The 27,874-nt window shown below is 36.9% G+C and overlaps 1 protein-coding gene and 1 long non-coding RNA gene across 2 annotated transcripts in view; both read right to left on the bottom strand.

Moving 5' to 3' along the window:
* LOC112990943 (V-type proton ATPase subunit S1) overlaps window positions 1–27,874 on the bottom strand; it is a 53,372-nt gene that overhangs the window by 14,043 nt on the left and 11,455 nt on the right. The window contains exons 4-6 of the mRNA XM_026113049.2: window positions 24,260–24,453; window positions 22,954–22,997; window positions 18,263–18,348 (exon numbers count right to left, since the gene is read on the bottom strand). Of these exons, the coding sequence (XP_025968834.1) occupies window positions 18,263–18,348; window positions 22,954–22,997; window positions 24,260–24,453 (324 nt within the window). The remainder of the gene's footprint in view (window positions 1–18,262; window positions 18,349–22,953; window positions 22,998–24,259; window positions 24,454–27,874) is intronic.
* Window positions 6,407–13,628, bottom strand: LOC135327529 (uncharacterized). The gene is made up of 3 exons (XR_010387797.1): window positions 13,518–13,628; window positions 13,360–13,418; window positions 6,407–6,627 (listed from the first exon to the last, which is right to left on the bottom strand). It is a non-coding gene; the product is annotated as an uncharacterized LOC135327529 (long non-coding RNA).

Raw genomic sequence — 27,874 nt, 5'->3', positions numbered from 1 at the left:
ATCACCCCCTTCCCTTTTAGCTTATCTGAACCATGCTATGTGTGACTAACTCTCTTGTTTGGCTGGATTTACCAGTGACACTTTTGGTCTCAGATATAGAGCAAACAATCACAAAACCTCATTAAACAAGGCACAGAAAGTAATGATATTTACATTGTCTTAGATCAGAATTGGATACTATAGTTACTAGCTGAACCTGCAATGGAAGTAGCCTGGACAAAATTCTTCCCTTTGATCTGTTTTGCAAGCCTCCTAATTCAGAATCATCTTTTGGAAAGGAGAAAGACCGCTGATTTGGCAACATTTTGATGCACCAACATACTGATCTTTTTCAAAGCAAACAGACCTTAGATCCAAAAACATTCATTTGTTTTGTTGTTGCTGATGTTTTTGTTGGCTGTTCCAAAATAAAATGGCTAGGACAAGAAAAAAGATTTGGGGGCATTTTATGTATTTGAAATGACAAAAAAATAGAAATGGAATGGTTGCAAACACATATGAAAAGATACAAAATGCTGGGAAAATAAAAATTTCATTGACTAAAATCATGAATGGTAATGAACCATAAAAATAAGCTACCTTTCTCACTAGTTCCAAAGTAGGATTTTTGGATATTAGTTCAGCAGATGGTTATGCCTCCTGTCTCAACCTTGCATATTCTTGACTTTTTTATTGCCATGTTTAGTTATGCATATCAACAAGAAAGGTGCTCTGATGATGCTCGTTGCTCCTTTTCCTTTCTAATAAGTCTATAACCACATTCTCTCTGTGCAGTTGCTGCTCCTACTTAACAAATAGAGCAAGGGGAAGGTCTATCTGTACTTTTAGGGAGGTGAGGGAGGGAGAAAGAAGAAGGGCAAACTAAACTCTCTTCCCCATTCTGGGTTGTATCTTTGCCTTGTTCCTGCCTCCACATCAGTACTGTGGACTGTACTGCATTCTCTGCATATATCATCCTGACATGACAAATTTTAATGTTTCCCAGTTTCATCATAATGTCTTAAAATTCAACTGTTGGAATCACAAAACTTTATAAGAATGTCTGTTTTCTTAAAATCGCAGAGTAAGAACCAGATACTGCTTATTAGTATTGAACTTCACTAAAGGAGAAAAAAGCTTGTAAATATGTATTTATTATGTAATGTATTTCAAAAGCTTTGAAAACCAAAGACAAAAGCTCAAAATGTATTGTAAAGGGCGGGGGGAGTGCTTTGGGGTCACTTATGAATTTGAATGTCTGAATCATGAGGTGTAAAGTCTGAGGAGGGGAAGGCAGACAATGCAAATGTGCGACAAGTGCTACAACAGAACCTCAAAGACAAGTACCAGCTATCTGAACTAGTCTTGGTAGCTTGAACTGCTGTCTACCCTTTACATACCACCAGTAATGCTTTCGATAGGACACCAGGCTAACTGTACACCTGAATTTTCTTATTTCACTTTAACAAGGATCTTTACAACTCTTTCTCGCAAGAATTAATCACTTTTAAAAATCATGATAGGAGACTGCAGTGTGCTGAGTGATGCTGCTCCCAGCAGAATGACAGATTATGTTACTTGCTAGGGTTTGGTTGTGGCATATCCAAAGCCACTCAGCATTGACATCCCAGCCAAGTATCAGCACATTTCAAATACTTTTCCTGAGATTTCCATTTCAGTTTATTTCACACCAAACAGGTCGGCTTTCCTCATCTTTTCAAACTGATAGCACGACTGCCACCATTCCTGCCAATATGTTTGTTTTTTGGAAAGACACCATACCAAAAACCCACAAGGCAGGCAATGGCTGCTTGTATCTTACCGCAAAAGATGATCAGAGATTTAAAAGGGAAAGATTAGAATTTGATATTGCCCTAAGATGTTTTTTCCAGTGTTGAGTTTAGAAAATCACATATTCAGCAAACAGAAAGAATGCATTTGATTGTAAATATTTCATTCATTCATTGGTGAAAAAAACATAGCAAAACAGTGCTTTGATCTGTCGAAATTTAGAACATCAAGCAGTTACAAATTACTCTCTATTTTTCATAGTTTGAACTTTTTACATTTTTGTGATTCCCTCTTTGTATGGATTCTTTTTTCCTCTAGACTATCTTAAAATGTCATGCCATTTTTGGCCCTAGATTTGGCTAATCTTTTATTCCATTTAAAACTCAAGAAGTCTCCCTCTGTTTTGTTGAGTGGACTTGATGAAAGCTTTGATGCAGCAGCTATGGTCTTTCTTGCTAAATTGCAAAAGATCTTACCTACCTGCAACTAATTTCCACTTTCATTCCTTGTACCCCAAAATGACACAACAAAATTTATGCTCTGCTGCAGCCAAACCCTGAGGACATTTAAACTGCATTTTTTGTTAGGAAAGCTTGTATGGTGATCTGGTTATATGCAGAATCTTCCAAACATTTTCCATGGAGATTCATTGCTTATCAGGATCTACCAAAACCTTGTTTGAATGCACCTTTCTTGCCCCATCTCAGTTAAGATGGTGGGTTATCACAATTTCAAGGTATTTTTTCAAATTTGAAATTTTTGCTCATGCTTAAATCACAGAATCAGCCTGAAATTTTATAACTTAAATGTAATACAACAAAAATTACATATCTGATAACTGCACAAATCCCACGTAATTGCACTTGCGAGTGTTATCAGAACCACCGTCAGGACAGAATTCAATTTCTGAAATTGTTCATCTTAAGTTAATTGTCTTTGATTCAATCAGCATGAGGTGAGATACAGTCTTCAAGGAAACAAAGCAAGGAGAAATGTGCATTGAGTAGATTCAGGAAAATTTAGAAATTTGGTTTAGAAAAATTTATTTTTTTGTGTGTGTAGAAGCCTGAGTAAGCTTGTTGGATTGTGAGAGCCAAGTCCTTACACTTTTTACTCAGACAAGTTTCCTATCAACACTGATAAATTTTTCCCAAATAAAAACGGCAAACTTTGACCAGAATCACCACTGTATGCAGAATAAACAAGCAGGCACACAATGTGCTTCTCTTCTGTGAAACACCAAATAGAAAATCTGTTCTAATTTACAAGCAAAGAAAGAAACATGTTTAAGAAGAAAAAAAAAAAAAAAAAAAAAAGAACATCTAATTCAAAATCCACATGTAGTCCTATGCATAACTGAACTATGACAATATTTGGCATAAGTATGGACCTGGATACCTATAGTGCTCACGTATATATTCACACATGCAGGCAGTATCAGAAGGAGTACCAAGATACACCACGCATAAGATGAGTTCATGAAGGCACATTTGGCAGAGTGGAAAGGTACTCAGAAGAGGAGAATTTCTTACTCAGAACAAATCATCTCATTCTCTTCCCAGCTGACCCCATGGATACACAGATAGAGCCAGATGGAGAACATAGTGCAACGAAACATGCAACAGAGGCTTTTTACAAGAGGACAAAGAGAATGAGCTGAGGAAGTGGTCATACTTATAAACACACAGCAGGAAATACGCTTTCAAAGCATTAAGTCTGCGTTGCTGAAAATGGAACATGGTCCTCACAAAAAAAGAAAAGGAAACTTTCAGAAAATGGCCTACTTGGTAGACCAGACTTTCTCTTTTTCATTATCACTTTCAGCAGTTGGTTAGAACACTGTTAGCACACTGAAGTGAAGATTACTAGCTGACATTATGATCTGATAGCTCCCTTGTCCAATAATGTGTACTTCTATCAGCAAGAAAATTACCTGGGAACTGTGATACTCAGTCCCTGCTTGGCATTCTACATTTCATCTCCCAGAATTTTTTAAAGAAGTGAGGCTGGGACACTTATGTTAGAGACAAAATACAATACTATAAGAGATAATGATAATCTCCTTTTCAATTCATAGTGATTTGCAGAGACTATCCAAGTGATCAGAAAGCATTTGGAGATCTTCACTTAGAAAAGCCAATAAAACACCCATGTTTATTTCATGGCTACAGTTTAGTGGTCTGTATAAATGTGATCTGTGATGTCAATCCATGTGTTTATGTGTAGGTGTGTTTCTTCACAGCTGGGTCCTTGTGTAACACTAAGCCATATAAGAGATCTAACTTTGGTTTACAGAGAATGTGACTACTCTGTGCAATTGAATACGGTGCAAAGGCAAGGGAGCAAAAGGGACCATGTGAGGGCCATGTGGCGGACAGATGAATGAACTTTTGCCTTAAACATTTCTTGGTACATGAGGTGCAAGCAAACCATAACCCCGAACAAGCCATCTGTCCCTGGCGGAAACAGGACTAAGCTGCTGCGACCCCCGAGATGGTCTCCCTGCGACCACCCAGGACACACCGAGCCTGCACTGAACCAAACCACGATTGGGCAGAGACTTTGGGACCTGGACTGTAAATTACTGCCATTTTAGCACAAGCTATATAAAACTTGCTTAGCATGAGTAGCTAAATTTGCTGAAGCCTTAGGCTGCACTCCCTAGTTCAGTGAGAAAGGGCCCCAGAGCTGGTGCAGGCGGGAACGATAAGGGAGTTACCAGCAATTTGCATTCCTGTGCACTGCTGAAACTGTGCTAATTGCTGGAGTTACCACCTCTTTGTCAGGACCTTGAGAGATGATGGCGGGATCCGAGGAATGAAGACACACCTGTCGGCAGAAACTGCAACAGTAAAGATAAGGCAGAAAAGAAACAGCCTGCCTAGGAACAACGATGAGACCCAATAGGGAGCAGGAGACCCCAGACCCAAAAATTACTATTGGTCTGAACTACCACGTGGGGGGTGGGAAACTTAATTTGAAAAAGCTATAATTGCCCAGGGATTTCTTTGTTCGGGGTCCCTCTTCGGAGGCACCCAACTCGAGCTGTAACTACTGCATGCGTGTCATTACAATTTATTTATTTAATTTGCCTTGATTTTGGCTCCGAACTTTTCAGCGGGAACCTAGGGTCGGACCCTGCTCGAGTTGTAGTTACTGCACGCGCATCGCCAAAACTTACACCCAGCGTGAAGAGGACCCCCCCACCACCAAACGGGACCCCCCCCCCCCGCCGAGACTCCCAAAGGAAGAGGACCAACGGGATGCTGCTGGATCCACGGGTGGTATCTTTTTTCTCTCTCTCTCTCTCTCTTTCTTTTTCTCTCTCTTTTGTTGAATGTTGGTAAGATCTGTTCGAAACGTGTGGCACGGGACTTGTCTAGCTAGTTGCAGTAACCGCCATTGAATTATCCTATTTGACCACATGCCTTATCTTTGTGTTAATAAATCTTAAAACTGGTTGGCTGGTGTCGTTTCACCTTAATTCAGTCCAAGGGCATCACGAACTTGGTCGTTGGTCCCAAGGGGAGGGAGGTCGTCCTGAACGACTCCTTTTGGGCCACAACAGGCCAGAACCCAGAGCAGAAGAGCAGTACTGCTGTGATGAGCTAATCGATCCACTTAAAAGGTCTTAAAATGATGCAGGGGATTTTTGCATGTATGGGACATACAGGCATGTGCAAAAATGCCATAATAGTCCCAGTTTTCTGAAAAAAGAATATTTCCTTCTATTTTATCACTGCAACTTGTAACTGATGTTTATACCAAACTTTTTCAGCTAACTTAAGGAAGAGCAGGAATTAGTCTATTAGAATATCTTAATTTTAGAAAGTAAAACATAATATTTATAAGTTGGAGTAGCAGTGGGAGGACCTGCTACCCTTCACATTCTCCAACTTTATTTTCACTCAGGACAAATACCCCAAATACAATTATTCCAATGAAAACAATGTTTTGTTTGTCTGCCAGATTTCTAAAACTCATTTGCATCCTCTAGTTAATCAGGTTTTCTTCAAATTCTTCAAATTAATATTAAAAAAAATGAATAAAGAGCTTACATTGTAAAACAGAACTACCTCTGAAAGGAATATACCAGTTGTATCATTCAAAAAGTATTCCCTGATGCCAGTCTCCCCAGTTTTATCATTAGATTTTGGGCCCTGTTTCAGACAATTCTGCCATGATGATAAGGAAGCTTTACATATTTTACATCATTTTTAGATTGCTAAGGGAAATACCCACTCCAACTGGCTGTTTTCCCCACTTCCTTATGTCTTTATGTAGAATCCAAGTTGCCATAGGAGACATGAAAAAGGATGAGGAACCTTTGCTGCAATAAGAAAAAACAGATATGTAGTGATGGTGAGCTGAGGTTAAATAGGGGTCTGGTGGGTTACAAAACAGGCATATACAGGCCAGGTCCAAAACGTATTACTCACAGTGCTGGAAGACTTGCCAGTGCTGTTTGTCCCAGATGCAAACTAGTCACTGGAGAACTAAAATTCTGAATCTATAAAAATCCCTCTTCCCCTCTTTAATATTTTAATCCTCCAGCACTTTGGGGGACTAATCTGCAAAACTGGAGGGCCTTCCTCTCAATTCTTTTTAACTTGAAGAAAGAAGGGACGGGCAGTATTACATGTTACACTTAAAATTTAGTACATTCATAATTTAAGGAAAGTAATTCTGAACTTTAAAAATTTACATATCATTCTTACAGTTCCTTGGGTCTTTCTGTAGTAAATGGTGGTCTGCTAGTATGTTATTCAGAACCCACTGGTCAGATTCTCTCCATAAAAATAGTGTTCAATGAGACAATGCCATTCTTTGGTTTCAGTATCTCCATTTCTGACAACCCTTTCAGGGAAAACAGAAAGACAGAACTTACACTAAAGGAACTTGTGAGGGGAATTTGGCTCTATCTTTCTAGCCTGATGAATCACAAGGCAAAGGCAAATAATACTGGCAAACTGGATTTCCTGGATAGGGAAGGTTAATTAAAACAAGCATTTTTTTTTCAATTAAAAAAAAGTCTTCTACTGTGCTTTGTTGCACTCAGTAGTCTGCTTAATTCTTATGACAGTAGTGTATGTAAGCTAGAATGTATATATATATAAATGAAAACATCAGAAAGTCTAGACAATCTTAGAACTAACAGCAAATACCTTTTGGAAGGACACTACCACTGTTTTTTTCTTCTTGGTAAACATTTTTCCCCTTCCAGGTTTGTATCAAAATAGCAATGTTTACACTGAAGCTTAGTTAACCCTTTCAGACACATCTTCGTCAATGTCATCAATCTCATTTTTGTAATTTGCTTCCTCTCCTGTGTCATGATACTTTGACATTAAACTTTGGAAATCTGAACCTTATCAGGTGAGAGGGATTAGAAAACAAAGACCAGATTTATTTTAGCACACCTGTGGGTCTGATTGCTGTTCTTACCCCATAGGCAAGCTTCTCTCTCCAGGTAATGGGCAAGCCTGACTTGGGGGTGGATTCTACCACATGCAATTGCTCCTGCTGGTAGCACATGCCATGACAAAAATTTTGGCACAATAGCAAGGAAGATTGAGAGGGTCACAAAGAAAGCATATATTGGGGAGAAGGAAGGAGTTTTCAACTGTAAGGAGGGAAAGTGGAATTTAAGATTCACCTTGCAAGAGTTCTGCTCAATCAAAAGGCAAGCAATCCTCCTTATCCTACAGGATATTGCCAGCGATTTGGCTGAAAGTGCCAGAGGCAGAAATATCTAGGTGCTAGAATACTCGAGGTTTAACTTACATACTCTAGTGCACTAAAATGCATACTGATGCTGTTTAAATTTATGACTTATTAAATATTTATCTGTGAAGTCAATCATTTGGGTTAAAACAGAAAACCTACACACAGGAAAACTACAGCTGCAATGCTGCATTAAAATGGTAAACATTGAGGCTTTTGTAAGATGATGAGGACAAAACAAGGACAAAATATGGCGTGTAATATCAAATCTGATGTCAGGCACCACCTTATAGTTTAACTTGTAAGTCTGGATTTTCCAGCAATGATTCAAACAAATTACATAAGAGACCTGTGACATTTTGTCAGGAAAAGGATGGGTTTCTTGCCATATTTACTGAGGGTGTGTCTACCAGTGACACTAAGGATATATGTCACACTACAACCCCACATTAGAAATTCCCATGCTAGTTCAAGGCAGCTTGTAAGTCTACGTGAATCAATACAGTACCGTGATAGTAGGCTGGATCCCAGAAGGCATAGAGTCTTGCCAACCTGGTACTGGGCTAATTTGCCTCTTCTCTTGCAGCATCCCAGGCTCTCAAAAGGGCTAATAATCTGGGGACCCACCTGGCAAGTTGTGGAGCCCTCTCTCTATTGCCTCTGGTTCTGCAGTAGTTTGGCTGATGCTAACTCAGGTGACTGTACAGCATTGCACTGCTCTGAGTTAAGGGATCTGCCTGTGCAGGGCTAATTTCCCCAAAAGATACTAGCTCCACAAGTTTCTGTAATCAGCTGATTTTCTAGTTGGACAACTTTCTAAGTCAAAATGATGAAAGATACCATATATTTGCTGACTGAAATCCTATACAATTTAAACTTGTCAGCTACAAGGGATGGGGTAATGTGGTCCTTGAGAAGAACAAGAATCTGCATTTTAATATGCAAGCACTTCAATAACAATCTGTCAACACTATAATAGCACCCTGGCCTTGTTCTTAGCTTTGTCTGTTGAAGCTCTAGGGTGCAATCCTTACAAAAAATTGTGAATAGCTTGCATGCAAGTGCAGGTTATTAGATTTTTATGGAAAACCCTGTAGTATTTAATAATGCTAACTTTTAGAGAGAACATTTCAGTAGAACTACCCATCACTACAACAAGGACGTATTTCTCTGTTAAAATCTATAAAAATGCTTGAAAATTACACCAAAGATTATCGTCCTCTATTCTAATTTTAGAGGCATGTATGCTGTATTTATGAATGTAATGGCTGCATACGCACAGTAGCAATGTATGAATAACAATGGCACCTCTTTCCTGCTGCATATGTCAGCAATTCATTAGCTGATGGCTTTGAATAGGGGTCTAACACTTCAGTGAATCTCAGAAAGGATAACAGAAAGTAGAGAAAAGCACAACTATTACATGCACAAATAGGATAGATCTAGAACTGCCCAACAAAATGTCTTCCTACCAGAAAACATTGAATTTTTAAAATAAAAAATTTCTGACTACATAAAATGACTGCATTATTTTCTAAAATAAAAATAAAGCTAGAATATAGAATAGCAGCTGAAACTAAAATGACATAATCCAGATCTCTTCTAATTGGTCTTAACTGTGTTACAGAATGGATGCACTAAAACTTAGGTGTTCATTATACTGCCTCTAACCCTTAGATCACGCATACACTTCCCAGAATCATAAATACGCATAAAGAATCTGTATTTTACTGATGACTGGCCAATTTTTACATCATATGGTGGTAAAGTGTGTCTTTGTTCTTCTCATAGCTATTCCTTTAGCACAGATGACAGAGATTGAACTAGAAATCAAATGGTGCAGGATTTAAATGCTTTTGCCAGTCCATGGGGCAACCTTGTGGTTGTACCAGAGGGATCTTTTTCCAGCTTTGTTTATTTAATTCATAAAATGAAAAAAAAAGACAAGAAAGTACTGCAGGTAGATGCTTAGGGTGAGGCTGTTCTGACCACATGCATGAGCTGTCTAACCAGAGTACAGAGATCTTTGCACTTCATCCCTAGGATGGGAAGGAAACATGTATGCTGTGCCCCTCTGCATGGGTGAGATCGTTTCCTATCTCTAACCCCTTGTTTCTCCAAAACAGGAACAGGCATCCACCTCTTAGGCAGCAAGGGATTTGGAGTTCCCAGAAGCAACTTATGGATACTTACTCACAGGGATCTTGAAAAATCCAATCCATTTCATTACACTGAAAATCAGGAAAATTGGACCAGGTTTGGGGCACCACCTACCTGATTTCCAGCTGACCAGCCGTTTTTTATTATGGGTATCCTGACTGCCAAAAGAACAGTGATTTATCTACAGCTATTCAATGTGGCCATTATTTTCATATTTCAAAAGCTGCAAGTCTACAGCAACTTGATAAGCAACAATGAAGAGGAAAGTCCATAAGCTTCCTTTACTTTAGTCTGTTGGCTGCCTCTTCTGGCTCATGGCCTTTAGTTAAAAAAGTTACATATTACCATTTACATTCCTATCACAGAGAAATGCTATGCCAATATCCCAACCTTCCACTGCCAAATTAAGACATAAGACTAGTGAAACCATGTCAGATCAAAGGTCCATCTAGCTCACTGTCACTGCTATTGACAGTGACTAGCAGAATAAAAATTAGAAAAGGGCAAATAAAATCAATACCCCCTTTCATTCCTGTAATCTTTGGCTTACAGACCTTTGGAGCTGAACATTGTATTCAAATGAACCTACATAATAGCCTCTGATAGATCTTTCTTCCATTAGTTTACAAATCAGTGAAGTCCATGTACTTTTATCATCCAAAACTGTGTAAAGCAAAAAATAGTTAATTTTGTTTGTTTCAAGGAATTTGGTGCTCTTGGATTCCTGTGTTATGTCCTGGTCATAATAGTGAACAGCAGCCAGAAAGAGTGAATAATTATTTGCCGTTTAGCCTGTCCATGCTACTGGAGTTTTTATTTATCACTTTATTTATTATTTCCCTCTTACATCCTGTTGTTCTACTGTATGCCTTTGCAGATGGGGTGGCCAGAATCGCACACAGTACTCCAGCTGCAGGCTTGCAGTCACTGAGGACTTACATAATGAAATAACTGAAGCTTTTGGTTTTGCCCTTTTCCTTGCCAAATAATTAGTAACATTTTGCTTCTATTCATCCTGCTCTGGAGTGCTGTGATGTTCCAAGAAATCTACCCACAGTCACACCATAATCTCTTTTCTGAGAAGTAACAGCCACTCATCACAATGTAATATGCATATTTAAGGTTTTCCTCATGTGTGTTGCTTTCTATTATGTTGAATTTCATCTGCCTTTTTATCACCCAGTAACTCAGTGTTGTGAGCTGTCTCTCTGACTTGTCAGTATTCAACAAACTATAGCACCTTTAGACTTCAGCCCCTTTTCCATACTACTAATGATTGTGCTGAACAGCACATGTATCAACATAAGTTCCCATGGAATTTCACTAGTAATTACATTGCACTGTAAACATTGATCCTTTATTTTTATCCTGTGTTTCTCATCTTTAATTTTTTTATTTATGCACAAAAATAACTCGACCTCTTACCCAATGAGAAAATTAATTTCGTTAGTAGCCTTTAGTAAGGTATGCGGTCAAAACCTTAAAAAACTTAATCGGACTGTAGCAACATGAAAATTTTTACTCACATATTTTATGACTCTCTGTTATAAAAAAGAACACTGTCTGTCAGCTCAAAGTACACTGAAGCTATGTTATATTTTCTGTATCTATCTACATTTTTTCTACTTTGGTTTCAACCAATTTGGCCAGTATGGCTGCCTGGTTGTATTTCTCCAGAAATATGCGACCTCTTTTCAAACCTTTTGTCACACTCGCCACCTATTACTCCTCTGGGATTAAGGCCAAATTAATGTATAAAATATTTACATATATGTGTATATATATATAAATAATTTATAAGTTATACATTATAAATCATGAAAATTGATAGTTTTACAGTTTCTTATTTTATTTTCTTTAAAACTCTTAGGTGAAAATTATGTGTTCTTGGTGATAGGTTACTATTCATTTTATTGATTTGTTCTGAAATGTCTTCTACTATCATCTCAGTAACAGCAAAAGTTTTTGAAGCTTGATGATTACTAAAAAAGTAATTGGCATGAAAACTTCTCTATGTTCCACCACAGAGATCATCAGTGCACAGACTCATTTGGTTTTGTGTTGTCACATATTTTTCTGAGCTCTTTTTGATTAGGTCCAACGCTCTGTAAAAGACTTTCTGTCTAATGTGTTTTTTCATTATTTTTTATGTCTTTTGCATCTTATTCCTCAGAATCTCTTTAGTCTGCCTTGTGATTTTGCACTTAACTTGCAAGAATTTATATTCCTTTTCATTTTCTTTATGCGTACAGGACTTTGATTTTTTGAAGCATGTCTTTTTTACTTCTATTAACCTCACCACTTTCACTCTGTTGTTTATCATGCAAGAGCCTGGGAGGTTTCCTTATGGGTGGGAGTGAAGAAGTGGTCTTTCAAAAACAGATTTACATATAGTTTGAGCTTTTAATATATTCTCTTTAAAAGGTTTCTACTCTGTCTACAAACATTTTACTCTTTTAGCTGATGATTTTAATTTCCTTTCTACAGGCTTGGTATTCTGTATAATTCTTTTCAAAAATCAAATGTTTCTATGGTGGATATACTGGACTTCTTCCTTCCTTTATGATTAAGTACCCAGTGTTCACTACTACAGAATGAGTACTGACCTCGATCTTGAACAGGTCCTGGACACTGCTCAGGACTTAAAGTTGCTTCTCTTGTAGGATTTCTGAGAAGCTGTTCCAACACTCATTCACTTAGAATCTCAAAACATAACCTCTGGAGGATAATCTGCCATGACATTTATGAAGTCCCTGTCCAAGAATTACTACGCTTGTTTTCTTTGCAGCCTCTTGCCTCCTTTAGCATTTCAGAGAGCAGTCACTATTTCATTTGTGAATACAGTGTAATGCAAACCTTTTTCTATTTAGACATGTAAGTAGAATTCTCTTGACTAAACTTTAGATGTCTGCAATACAGGTGTCTTCTTGTCTAGTTGTGTTTAGGCTACCTTTTTGGTCAGTTAAGTCAGTCAACATAATAGAATTTACAGGATAATTCACTAAATCACAAGTACATGTCTATGGCATCTTCAGGCTAAAGTCAGATCACTTGGCTGCTCCATACAGTCTCAGTCTTCCAAGACTCTCTGGTAATTCCTTGAATAGCTATCTTTCTCATCCTGAATCCAAATTACCTTTAAGATACAGCAGCCCTCCTTTACTGAGCTATTCCGTCATTCTTATATAATTTTTATTCTGGCATTTTCCTTCCAGAAAGTTTTTAACATGCCTGTTATATCAATATCCTTATTTACAGTTAGGCATTCCATATATTCTATCTTATTTTTAGGTTTATACCTTAGTTTTGATCTGACTGCTTCTTTTTATGATGTCTGTCTACATATAAATGTATATTTAAGAATATTCTTTGCAGTTTTTATATCTGCATTTTATCAGTTTATGTCTCTTCTTTTTTTTCTAAGACAGAGCTTTTATGAACATATCACTTTCACCTGAATTTCTTCTCACCTCCACCACCCTGTCAGCTTTCCTGGTCTTTAGTTTTAAACTCTCTTATAACTCTCCAATTTGGTTTATATGGAACACTAAACAAAGATGCTCCATCTATGAGAGCAACTGAAAATTTAAAAAAATTGTTCTAACCAAATAAAAATAAATAGTTTAGTTCTCTTTTTCCCTCCAATTCCCAGGGAAGTCAATAAGCACATAGAAAACATAAATACAAAGCAAACGATAAACTTACCAAAATGTTTAAGATAAGTGAATCTTAATGTCTATGTCTGGAAAAGAGTAGTGCAAAGTCTAGGGTGAAAGGTAAAACATTAGCTTGCAGTTATTTCCCTGAATTCCACACTAATACATGGAGTGAATCATAGAGAATTGCTAGCGAGCATTTCTCACCTCCTGAACATTCAATTTCCAAGGTAATTTGACTGTTATGTTCATTCTTTTTCCCTCTGGAGTGACATGCAACTGGCTTCAACCAGCCTCAAGCAGTTCTTTTGTATTTATTTAGAATGACTCTAGCTCTAATCAGTAGAAAAACCTAAGTTAGCTGGGAAATAATTAAGTGCATATTCCTTACCTACAAGTTAAAATTTATTTTTTATTATAATGGAATTCTCTAAGCTGAAGGGAGAAGATGAAAGGATGAGCAATTCCAATGGTTTATTCTTGTAGTTTGGAAGCACTGATGCCTACTATGTCAAACTATAATTGCTCCTTCAAATGTGAAGAATACAAGAGTAAATTAATACGGAAATTCCTATACTCAGGGATGCCTGAGAACATCCACCCTAAAACCCCAACTCTAGCAAATGGCATTATAATCATTTTGCTAACATTTGAGTCATAGGAACATTCCAATTATAATGTCTAATTATCTTAAACAGTTAAAAACATCCCCTTAATCAGAAGTTCATATAATTCAGGATGCTGGGCTCTGAGTGGGACCAAAGATTCAACAAAAAGGTCCAAAAGAAGCTACCTGAAGTAGGCAGCTTGCAAAATGAAGAATTAAGCAGTCAAAAACCCTGTGTAGTTGAAATTATCTGGAAATGTGCAGGCAGAGGAGAAGGTTTAAACAGCACTTCACAACACATCTGTAAAAAGTGGAGTCAGAAAAATGTGTATCAACTGGGAGGTGGCCAGAAATCTCTTTTTGGCAATATGTGGTTTTTCTATATGATGATTTTAATAGCATTCAGCTAAACCACGAAAAGACACCAACTGTAAAACTGCCTTGGAGAAGTTTGAGGAGCAAACTTGTAAAAATGTGACAGGGACACTAGGAGAACCTGAAGCATGGGGAACACAAAGAGATTTATGATTGATTCAAGGTATGTCTATCTTTCAGTCACTACAACCTTTTTAACCTCTCCAAGGGGAGACTTATGATGCAGTCTTACAACAACACAGGTGAAATTATGCATTACAACCACAAATCAAAACTAACTAGCCCCATGCTCAGGTAGGAGGGGTGACTTTGATCACAGTCTCCAGGAACACAAAAATTCATATATTCCTGAGAACTCAATGTTAGCTGAAACTGATCATAGCCCATTTACGAAAGTGGCATGAGGAGCTTGTAAACATTCACCAGAGAACACAGAAGTTATTTCCCCAGCAACTAATGTGAGATCTGTCTAGTGACAAACAGCAGAGTAGACTCGCATAACATCGTCTGGTTAAACTGAATCCTCGTTCTTCACATCCGCCATCCCTACAAGGCTTTGGCAGTTTCAGAACACGAGAAGACACTGCTCAGACAGCAGGCAGCAGGGCATGGTAGCTTGGGTTAATGCCTGTACTTGTCTTGCTCATTAGGGCTGAGAAGCACTCCTTCATCCCCAGGGTCCCAGTCTCCAAGGGGACTGAGAAAGACAGCAAATATTCCCTCTGGAAGGAAAACTACTTCCAGATGCAAGAGTGAAACAAGGACTGTAGAATGTTTTGATTCTCCTAAAGAAAAAAGCTATCAAATGAGTTCCAAGGAGTAGAAAGATCTTGGTAAGAGATTCCTCAAGTCTTGGGAGGAATAAAGAACTTCCTCAAGATTTTAATAAACAGGAAGATGAGAAATGTTGAGTGAGAGTTGCCTGACTATATGTAGAGAGCTGAACTAAGCATGTGGACTGCCTTTACAGTTTTCAGAGAGAAATCAGATTACAAAGGTTGAGTTTTATCTCATCCTGAAGCAGGCAACTACAAAATAGGTCAGAGGAATCACACCCTAAAAACATCTATTTCTCTCCATTGTTTGTAAGGAAAGACTTAGTTGATGACTTCAGATGCAGACGTTTATATTTCAGATATCCAAAATTAGCTGACACATACCACACTCTCAGTGTCAGAGCAACTCAGCCAGACCACAAAGGCAAAGATTCATAAGAACTGGCAGTTGCATTGTTGGAGGAAGGCAGCTCTTCTATGACAGAATGCAGCATCCTGAAGAATCATCAACTGGTTCGTGTCAGCAAACATCCTCTGTTTCAGGATCTTAATATTCTGTCTACCAACTTCAAATCCTGACACTGGAACGGAACAGGAACTAGCCTGAATCTCCATCTTGCACTGCACATGGAGACTGGAGTGGAGATAGTGCAGACTTGCACTATCCCATTAATTCACTTTCTGTGAGGAAAATTCCAGTCTGAAATTGTGTTCAATATATGCATTTCTCCCAGTTCTTTTTCGTTCTTTGAGACAACAGAAAGATGAATGGATATAACAAGATGCTGTGAAGCCGTTAACTGTCCATCAGCAAGAAGGCAGAGCTATCCAGAGAGAAATAACCTCTTAGCTCTAGTGTTTGGGAGCTTCATTGCATAAGATGAATTTACCTGATCAGAAGGAGCTGTCCTTTTTTGAAAAAGTGTCACGTTTAAAGCTCACTTCCTTCATCAGTGGGAAAAAGCCACTTAGTAAATGCAAATCCTTTATACTGAGTAGCTTCAAATGTGCTGAGTAATGTAAAATCTTTTCCCATATAATCAAAGTCTTTATTTCCCATATATAATGATCTTCTTGGTTATCACTGAGGAGTGACCCTGTAACTCCTAGATCACAGAATACAGTCTTTAGAGCTTAAGCAGAAGGAATCTGTCCTTTAGCTTATGGTTACAAAACAGTTCACATCTTCAGTAGTTCAAGCACAGGGAAAGATATGCAATACATACTGAGAAGAGGTTATATGCAAATGTACAGGCAGATCAGCCCTCAAAGGTAGTTTTCATTTTGCCTGTCCTAGCTCTGTACAGAAGCAGATAACCTTAAATATGCTTCAATAACTTAACATTATTGTGAAAAAAAAACCCTCAATGGTTTTGTACAGGCTTGAATTTACAGAATTAAGAAAAGTTTAAAATAGATTAGTTTTTAAAATGCAGAATATTTTAAAATAAATTGCTTTAATTATTTAAAAGTGTTCTGGTTTCTCAAACTAACTTACTTCAATTTAAAAAGCCTTTTGAAATATATATGAATTTTAAAATTCAACAGACTTTTAAAATTACTCGAAAAATTCCTGCTCTTGACTCCAATTCTTTCATTAATTAAAAATATTTTTCATTCTGATTGTTCCAAATGCATATTTGCAACTGAGAATGGCCATCTCCCTTTGATTTCAAACAGTAAAGACCTGCAATAACTTTTTTTTTTTTTTGGACCTTCATAAAAAATTAATGGCATATTTATGAGAAAAGCAGGTCAGAACTCCTGGAGACTCAAGTCCTCTCCTTTACCACAAGAGATATACAGCACTGAGAATAGCAATTTGAGCTTCCTTACACTCTGGCTTTGTACTCTAACTCTTATCTTGAAAACCGATCTCTGGAAATAAGATTCGTAAGGTAGATTATCGAAGAAAGTTCTTGTTTTCCTTCAGTAAAACCAGCCTTTTGCCTAGGGTCTGAAAGGGCCATTCTGATATCTTTGATGGATAGCCATAGGTTCAAGATTCTACTTCCCTGCAAAAAGCCAGATCAATTCTGACTGAACACAGAACACCTTTGAGGGCGCTATCCATTTTTCTTTTAAAGAAAACTTATAAACAGAAGTCAAGTTGACTCTTACTCTTCTTTTGGATAAGCTAAATAGGTTTCACTCCATACCCTTTTAAAGTAGGTTTTCCAGGCCTTGAATTGTTCTTAATGTTCCCCTCCTGAAATCCATCTATCTTTTCAAGATCCTGTCTGCAGTGCTCACGCTCATACTAAACAAAGAATTCCATTAGTGATTTTCCTGTTGCCTAAGACTAGGAAATTACGATTTTTGTACTCTCAGTTGGCATTATTCTGAGTTTGAATCCAAAACTCAAATTAAATGAAGCATCATCTTGGGAGCTCAGATGTGTCATCCACTAGAAGGGATAAGTTCCTTTCAAAGTCACTGCTTTTTAGGATATAAGTCCGTCCCTTCTATGACTCTCTTCAGCAGGAGCTGCATTCTGTTTTCCTCAAGGCATGACTGTTTTCCATTTAATTGCATTATAATATAAATATTGCTTGATTACAACCAATATCTCATACAAAACAGATAATTCTGCATAAATAACTTTTTCCTATTGCTACTTACTGCCAACATGATTTGATGTCATCTATAAACAGTGTTCTAACTATCAGCAAGGGTGCAAGTTATGAATTTTGGGTTCCAAAATTATGAACATTCAAATTATGAATTTGGGGTTTCATGAATTTTGGTAAATACTAAACATTGACTAAAAGGAATGAAACCATCAATTAAATTAAGCTTCCAGTTAATTAACAACACTCACTCTTCACTGGCCTGGTCTAGACATGAATCAACTACACTGAGAAAAGCCTGATAAGTCACCCAAGTCTCCACATAGAACATATTATACAACCATTAGAGTTAAATGGAAAAAAAAATCGAAAAATTATCTTATTTAATAAGTTCTAAAGTTCTACAGATGTAGCAGATTCACAGTCTCTTAGACCGTTAGACTTCAACTGTTATGTTACACAGCTATTGCACATGAAAATTCAAGCCATCGTTTCTGGTCAAAACCTCATATAATAAAGATTGCTTGGTTGTGTAATCTTGAAAATCATGGACAGCATTCTCAGTAAATATTAAGTTGTTAGACACCAAAAATTTGACAGTTCTAGGCACTGAGGATTACTCACCCTTGAAGGTCTCACTGCAGTATAAATTACTGAAAAATGAATCTCTTGTTCCTGTAGACCCATGATCAGTCTTCCAATTATTTTATCTATAAAGAGAAACTTGTATAATTTACTAGGCCCTGCCAGTTGAGAAAAATAAAATCCTACGGTTGTTGGATGTAACAAGCTAGATGTTTAAGCTTATTTAGTTTACTTATACAATTTAGGTGCTGCTACTATCTATATGACAGCTTCTACAAAGAGGCTAAGACATGTTCAGTGTCTTGAAAAATTCACAGTTCCAATCACACAAAGCAAACACATTACAGCAGTTCAGATAAAGGGTGATTTTGAAGCCAACAAGTAAGTACAGTAGAAAAATACCTAAAAGATTGAACTTTTTGAAATTAAAAGCAGGAGCAGGAGAAATCAATGAACAGATAAGAGCAGCAGGCATATACTGTTTGTCAAGTGACTAGTTAATAAATAATAATGCTGAAGTAGCATTAGTTCGTGAATTACAAAGTACACAGAACAAATGATCACTGAGAAACAAAACTCAAAAGACTGGTAGAGACAGGTAAAGACAGGTAAAGCCTGATTCTGTACCCTCAACAGGATATGGAAAATGTTGCTATTGACTACAATGGAGGTCAAAGTAAAACTATGCTGGAATATTTCTGAAAAATGAAGGAAAAGTCAAGTCCAGAAGTGAAGGGTTCCAGCCTGGCTTTTTTATTTAGAAGAGCTACAGAAAATGCCTGAGTTTCCAACCCTTTTCTCTTGCCAGACTTTTACTAGAATTTTCAATACGGTCCAAAGAACTGTCCACAGAAGATTCTCTTTTAGTTCTCCAACCACAGGTAGTTATGACAAATACTTATAATTCATAAATGTTTTCAAACTGTATGCAGAACTGTTAAGATGCACTTATGCTAAGCAGCATAATAGTTGTGAATCAAGAATGATTATTAGTATTGTCATTGCGACTGATAAAGAAATAAGCCAGCAGACTAACATTTGCTTTATCGGTGTCTTTCCACTTCTCATCCACAAAACATTCTAATGAATGGGTATTTTATAACCCAGACAAACAGGCTGTTCAGATTTCAAGGGTATATTTTACAACAATTGTATTTCATTCTCTTGTATTAGTAGCAGACCTTATTTTATTACTCTTTTTAACCTGTTACACTTATAGTAATTATGGTCTCCTGACTAAGAAAAATGCTTAATTTTTGCGAAAGTGCAAGTATTTTTTTTTCTGAAGGATTTTTACCAAATTGTTCTCCTCATTTTAGTCAAGAATCACAGCTATGTAAAGTTCACTTTAAAAAAATGATTATTAAAAGTGTCCGCTATGAGAAACAGACTTGCTCAGAAAACAATTGCTTATGCATTACTAGTGTAATTATTTTGAGATTAAGGGTCTAAAGATTTACATAATGTAAATTTTATGTTCCATGTGCACAGAGAGCAACTTATTTTTAAAAATATCAGGAGCCTCAGTTAAAATTTGCAGAAGGAATAATACTACATAGGTAAATGCACAGGTTTTCTTTGTTTTTCCTTTCATTGAAACAACTGATTGTATTCTGAAATCACACATTATTTCCATTTCACTTCAATAATGAGTTATGTGTAACTATATCATTTTTTTAAAAAAAAAAGTTACCAGTAAAATTATAGCTATTGCCTTTCAGAACATCCTAGAGGCAATGCATTCATTCAGAGAAGCTTCTGCAAGCATGTTTATGACCATGAAGTTGATATAGATCTTCATTTACCTGTGACTAAAACTCCCCCAAGCCATGTAGTCCACATTGCTTATGAAGTATTTGCAAGTTCTTTGAGGCGAAGGGCCTAGATTTGTCCGCCCTGTCTTAAAGCACCTAAATGACATGCCTACATGAGAACATCAGTTATCTCAGACCCTCTCTGTTGCAGAGAGGCATCTTCAGATGGTAATTTTGACATTAGAATAACTTTAGAGTGATCCTAATGCAGGTTTTATCTTAGATATGATGAATCAAGGAAACGCTATGTAAATCTATGAATATAAAAAGTTTATCCAGAATGACTCCATCTGGTTAGCATAATTCCCTGCTTCTGTGTCCTCATGGAAGGATTAAACCTTTGTCACTTACTGCAGACACATCCCTTGAACTTCACCAGGGAACTGCAGAATTAGTGCTATTATTAATTTCTAATCTATCATAATTTCTTTGTGTGATTTTATACATGAATGGAAGGGGTGGAAGAAAGAAACTGAGAAGAAATGTTCTGGAAGGAGAAAAGTCAAGAGAAAGGAAGAGTATAAACTACAAACAAGAGAGAAAGAACAGAAAAGAGCAACATGAGAAGGGGAAGAATACGGGACAGGAGAAGAGAAAGAGGATGATCAGATTGAGAATCGGAGGGAAAAGAGGAATATATGCAAAAGCAATTAAAAGAGCTTCATGTTATGCAAATGGAGTCATAGGCAGCTTTGGCATTGATTTTGAGGTATGCTGAATTCAGCAGGTAAGACCAACATGACAGAATGTAAACCTTCTCCTGAGAAGAGAAACATTTAAGAAAACTGGCAAAAAATCTCATGCAAAAGAAAAAAAGAAAAAATGCTGAACAGAAACATGAAGAACAAAGAGAGGTAAAAGAAGACAAAAGAGTATTCTCTGTATGAAGGCTAAGAAAGGGAGGAGCTGCTCCCCCAAAAGCTTGTTACTACAAAAAAGAGAAAGTAGAGGTGAATCTTTGTAGTAATGGTTTTATACAAATTACCTCATGCATGTCTATCCATAGATACAGGGAGGGAGAGACTGGAAATAAGCCTGACTCCCTTGAATCTTGAACAGGTTTGGATTCTGAAGTCCAATTTGGATTTCATAGGTTGTCTCATTTTAATAATGTGCTTAGAAAACCTGTCTTACTCCAGTTTCTAGACAGCTCAGAACAGCACTTTTCTTTGGGGCAGAATCTGGACCCATTTGTTTCATCTTACAGTTTGCTATCTGTAGAGAGTAAAATAGCAGGAAAGATTTCTCCAGCATTTTATTACATCAGATTTTAAACCCTCTACAGTGAAAAACAAAGAATTTGCAGTGGCAAACATAAAATGCTTTGTGAACTGCTAGGCAGCCTCATACAGGTCTGAAGTGTTTTTCTGTGGTTTTACTGTTGATACTGTAAAAAAAATTACAAGCAATATTTATGGGCTAACAATCCACTCGTCATGTTACAGGTATGTGACAAATGATATTTTTTTTGTTGCTTATCCAGATAGGATGTAACAGCAGTCACTCCATAACAAATACCAACAACTAACGACTTTGCAAGCAGTTATGACCTTGAACGGTATCCTGATACCAATATTTGGCAAATGACTGTGGTAATGCTGCTAACAGAACATGGATCTGATAAAGACCAGAATACATGATTTGAAAGCTGTGTTTGGGACCCTCTACTACTATATTTGGAAAGATTTTTCTGGGATTCTGTCCCATCAGCTGCACAGTGGGATAATTTTAAGGAACAGGGGCTCAGTAACTTTCATCTGAATTAAAACCTCCTGCTGATGATATTTCCAGGATTTATTCAGCAATGCATTCAGTGGCTGCTTTGGCAAAAGTACCAGAAGGTGAGGATTTTGCCCACATTTCCGCTTTTCTAGAGCACAGCTGAGACTCAGAATACTAAGTCAAAATTTTGCACTTAGCCATACAAAGTGGCATGTCTTCCCAGATCCACACATATCTTTCCTGATAACAGCTAGTTCACACTAACTAGAAAGTTGGTACAGCCTGTTCTTCCATCATCCCACAGTTCCCTCATTAACTTCTGCTTGAGTTTGTACAGCTGATGACAAATAGACAAATGCCCGTTAAAGAAGCAGCTCATGTTTAGAGCAGTCAAGCTTATTTTGTATCTAATAGTTGCTGGGGACAGAAAGGGAAAACTGCTTAATTATCTGCCTTAACTACTGCACAATGTGTGTCACTGAAACTACCATTACAGTGATTTGCAGACTTTATAACATGGTCTCTAATTTAGTGTAGTAAGGAAAAGCCCTACAAAAATATCAGATGTCTCTCAGTGTATATTAACTCTTTTTCAGACAGATACTAGGTAAGAAAAGGTTTATTAAAGAATTGTATAGAGAGATTCATCCTTAATGAGCTGTATATAATACCTGCAAAACCAATAAACAATTCTAAAATCAAAGGCTGGGAAAGTCATTGGCATTATTTTACAAAGATTAGAAAACCATTTCCTAGTCATTCAATCACTTGGTCTCTGTTCTGAGACTAAGACCTCAGAACTACCAGATAAGGCTGACATCTCCAGAAGATTTTGCAAAGGAAAGATCCAAGGAGGCAGTCCAAACTGCTCTGAGATGTAGGGTTCATATTCTGAATTGGAAGGATCTCAGGGTCTGCATAAAGGCCCATCACTGAAGCAGCCGTGGATTATAATTACAAATCATGTCTGATACAGAGCTGTCTCCCGTTCAGTGGATTTTGAATCAATCATTCAGTTAAGCAGTATGCTAATTGACTACTTATAAATGCTAAAGATGGGAAAAAAGAAAGCCTTTAAATAGTAGTGCTAATATTACAGTAAAACCTGGGAAACTCTAGAGAATACAATCTGTTCAAGCAAAAACACAGACTTAATTCATGAAATGTTAGTAATATCTTGATCACATTGCTTACCATTTTCAGCAATTGCTTCCAGGGTGGAAACATCATTTAAGTTACTACAAAGAGAGTGAGAGAAAGATAATTAAAAATCTTTTACAGAGAAGAACAATGTTACCCACAAGTGTACACAGATATGGACTAATAAAGGTGTCACTTCCAGTGCCAGATTACAAAGTTGCTCCACCATTCTCTTTTCTATTCATAAGCTTTTACTTCTGCAAATTCAGTTAGAAATTAGCAACAACAACCACATCTTCAGCTGATTCCTCAAAAACATCAAACTTTGTTAGCTGCAGAGAAGCCAGATTGTTGGTATTATTTTGGCTATCCCTTTCCCAGCCTTCCTTGCATTTGGTGCCTCCTTCTTCCCCTGGTCTAACATTTGTGCTTGAGCTCCTTCGAATGGGTATCAAGTGTGGGTATCGTTTGTGCAGTGACATGATAGCTACAATTGTATTTTCTTAAGGTCCATTTACACATGGACCATATACTAACATGCACCAATGCCCAGGTAACAGTTTAGGAAGAGAGAAGAGCAGCATAAGATAGGCAGAGGGACTCAACATATCCACACCCAATATTTCCTAAATATACCATTGCCATCACTTTTACTCAGCACAAATGCATAGGAACTGCACAGCTTTCTGTTGAAATGATAACAATAGCTGCCATTCCAGATTAGGTCAGTAACCTATATCCAGTGTCTAAGAGTGTTCTGTACCAGATAGTCCACAGAGCTGTGAAAGCCCTAGAAGTAACAAACACCAATAGTCACCTGAAGGAATAGTCTCTCTCTACCTCCATTAGATAATGGTTGTCATAGGTTTGGATGCATGAAGAATTATAGCCTTCCTCTTCCTTCTAGTGTGCTGAAAATAGTTCCATTATTGACATTAACTTCTAGTTTGTTTGTATATTTGTTTGTCTGCTTATTTATCGTGACAGTTTTTTGATTCCTGGAATGCCTTCTGGCAATTCATTCTGCAGGTTAATCATGTGTTGCATAAAGTAATTCAGCTTTTCTGCTATAAGTGTTTTGCCATTTAATTTTATTACTTGTCCCTTTGTTTTCATATAATGAGGCAGGCAAAAGAGGAATGTTTGATTGACTTTCTCAACACAATTCAGCTATTATACCTGCTAAGCTCATAAGAGAACATAAAAAAGCACTGAATGCACATTTACAAGAACAATAACTTTACTGACCCTGTAAACTTCCATTTTGATATTTAAATTTCTTGAGTATTACCGATATTTTCAAAAAGCTTTAAAAATCTTGCATATATTTGGGTCAGTTTTAATTATGACAAATTCCTACCTGATAAACGGTTGTAGTTGTACCACAAATAAGTTTGGTTTAGATGTATTCACTTCTAGTTGAGAGACATCAAGATTAGTTATGTTTGTTAACTTCCAATCTGCTGACTCCTGAAGAAAGCCCAAAAGATAACGGATAGCCCTGCAGTCAACAGCAGGCAAAACTAAAGATGAAGGAGATGACTGAAGAATTTCCTGTAATAAATTTATGGACAGCTTATTTAGTTGCTTAATAATTAAACACAAACCTTTTTTTTCTATATGCTTAATTTAATATTTAAGGTGAAGAACCACCATGGTAAACATTAAGTGAGTTCACACTAGCATAACGCTGACCACTGCTCCTGGAAAGGGGCAGTGAAGTGGCACCTGGTATGGCTCTTATTCATGCACTGTTTGGGGGCAAGCTTAAGGCACTAAGTGACATCAAATTCATACTGCCCTTTCAACACATGTGATGGAAGAGGAGAGGCAGCTTAAGTTCTCAAGCTGAGAAAGGAGAAGGTGGAGAAGGCACTGGAGATGATGGAGAGAAAGGGAAAAAACAGGTTATGAATAGCTTCCAGAAGCAAAGATCATCAAAAGGATCAGTATAGGACAGCACAAGTTCCACCAGCTCAATGCACTACAGAGTATAATAAATACCCTGCCTTTGTACATATCCTAGTAGTGCAGGTCACAGTACAGATAAGTGTCTAATTTGTAACTATTAATTAAAGAATACCACCTGTTTTAGGATCTGCAAAGCCTCCAGACATAACCTTAATGTATTTTATGTATTTTATGTACTTCCTGTCCTTCCACTCAAAATACAAATTGCAAAATTCAGGCCGAACTGGTTCATATAATCAAGCATCACTATCACTTTATTTTTAATTCCCGTACTATTACTTTATTTTTAATTCTCATATCTGAGTTTCTGATGAAAATACTTGAGTGAAATGAATTTTAAAACATTCTCATTCCGTAAAAATTGAAGCCTGAATAATTGAAAAACATCTTTTCAAAGATTTTTCTTGATGATAAAATTCACTTGAAATACTCAGGGAAGAAAAGTGCAAGATGGAGACTTGAGAATGATCAAAATTAATCTGCTCAAAATTTAATTTGAACATTTAGAGATATTTTTTGAGTCCCAGTTTATAAGCTTTTAGCTTCTCTTTTGCATTTCTACATTTCAGTCAAATTGTCACTTGGTCTAACATCCAGATACCCAATGTGTTATAGACTCTCTCTCTCCAACTGGTGCAAGTGCTGTGGTGCTGCTAACACTCTTCTCCTCCTACTCTTTTTCCTTTTTGTATTTTCTGTGACTGCCTACCACTTTCTGACCTTTTCTGGTTCTTTCTAATTGCTCACATGTTTTCCTGTGGTTTATATTTTCTCTCAGCATTGATTTCAAAAGGAGGGAACTCTAGGCAAAGGCCAGTTATTTTCACATTTCTATAGATACTTATAAGGGAGGATTATGTAGTAATGTCTGATTTGCCAGACTAATAGAAAATGTAACTGCAGAAATTGAAACAGAGCAGAAAACACTGATCTGGTTCACAAGCCTTTGAGCAGTGTTTTCAGCACCTTCCGGAAGAAAAGGATGATACATTCCATTCTGGTTTTGCATAAATGAGTTTAGAGCTAAAATCCTGAACAATACTCAATTATTTTTATTTTGTTTTAGATATTTAAATACCTCTCTCCCTAGTAGCATTCAAAATGGCAGTAGCAAGTTCTTCCAAGGATATATATTAGGCAGATTACTCATTTATTGTAGCATAAGAGATAAAATGCATCATTACTGAGTAATATTCAAATTTGAATCTCTTCTCCTAACCAATCCTGCACTGCCATCTGTCTCAACCACTGGTATTCAACTGTTTTCCATTTGAAGGGCAGGCATAGCTGGATTTCTACTCACCTGCATCACATACCTATTTTGATCCCTTGTCTCTTATTTGTGCCTTTTGACATTTCGTGACTGCGCATTTGTCTTTAAAACACCTATATGATGCTTGAAATATTTTAGCATTTCAATTCTATTGCATGTTCAAAGCACTAAAATCCTGAAAAGAAAATGAAGAATGAACAGAACTGCTGAGAAACACCTGATTTTGCATTCTACTAAAGGGCTAAACATAAAGAAATAAAACCACACAGTATCTGGGAAAGGGAAAGGGAAAGAAATCCTCCTGTTGAGCTGATAGACTGACAGCAGAACTTCCTATATTAGCAGTAGAATCCATAATATTTCTATGGGCAAATTACTCTAGTTATGAGTACATTTGCCTTTTTTAGATTCCCCGGAAGCACCTCTCCTGAGTGCAGTTACAATAAACTTAATTCTTTGATTACATATAGCACTGTTTAGGTTTTTCTGAAGGTCAGTATAAGATGACACTGCTCACATTTCTAGTTATTCTGAACACAAACAGTTGCATTATGATAAAGCTGTGTTTGGACTAATTTCCCCAGTTTTGGTTTCCATTTTGTGTTAACTAGAATCATATGGCACCTATGCAATTTGACACTGAAACAAAGTAAGTTTAGGTTTATTCAGAGTCTTTGTTAACGACTCATGAATCCACCTAAAAAGACCATGTAAGCATAGTCATTGTTCTAAATTAGTTTATGCTTGGCATCATAACTATCATTTGGTTTTATAATAAAAATACATATATATATTAGTTGGGAGAAAGACTCCTGTTAGCTATCCTGTTAGCTTAGCAGTTCCAGAAGTATGGAAGTAGGCAGGTTATTCCATATAAAGGAGACCTTTTAAATCTTCATCTTTTACCTACAAGAATCTCATTTAAAACATGAAAATATTGTATTTATTTTCTACAACATTGATCATTAGGTGTCATCTACAAAATGCAAATCTATTCAAACTGACTTGGAAGCACATCTGTTTCAACTCACAATGATAACCGCACAGAAATTATCACTGTTGCATTTTTACTTTCCAATCACTATTAATCTTACAGACTTCTAAATTTTATCTGTGATTCCTAGATGTATGCATAAACATACATATTATCATTTTAATGGAAATTAGTTTGGTGTACTTTAGCAGATAAAATGTATTTCAGCCACGGAAAGTATTGGTGAACAAGCTTCCATACCTCTATGGTGACAAATATGATTCCAGCTTTTTTTAAGGGTTCCAAAGAGATCTGAGGAACCACAGAAAAGTAAACCTGAAGCTCAAGAATGGGAGAAGATATTCTGAAGAATAAAGCACTGAATATAACAGTGAAGTAGAGTTATACTGGAAAAGAGCTGACATGGCTTTTGGAAAAGGAAGTTATGCCTCACAATTCTGCTGGAATTCTCTGAAGGAGTAAACGGGAATGTGTACCAGGGAGCTTTAGCTAATAGAGTACTTGGGTTCACAAAAGGCATTCACAGAGACTTTTAGCAAAGATTCTTAAAGAAATTAAGCTGCTTTAGTGTGAGAGAGGAGATCTTCATGTAGATAAATAAATAGGTAAAAGGATAGCAAGGAATGGATAGAAATAAGTATCAGTTATCAAAACAGAGAAAGGTCATTAGTGGAATCTCACAGAGATGTGCACTGAGGTCTGTTCTGTTCAATATGTTCATAAATAACCTGGCAAAA

Source organism: Dromaius novaehollandiae, chromosome 1, assembly GCF_036370855.1.
Source record: "Dromaius novaehollandiae isolate bDroNov1 chromosome 1, bDroNov1.hap1, whole genome shotgun sequence".
Taxonomy (NCBI): Eukaryota; Metazoa; Chordata; class Aves; order Casuariiformes; family Dromaiidae; genus Dromaius; species Dromaius novaehollandiae.
Note: the sequence above shows the minus strand (reverse complement) of the source record. Positions and strands in the feature narration are given on the sequence as shown.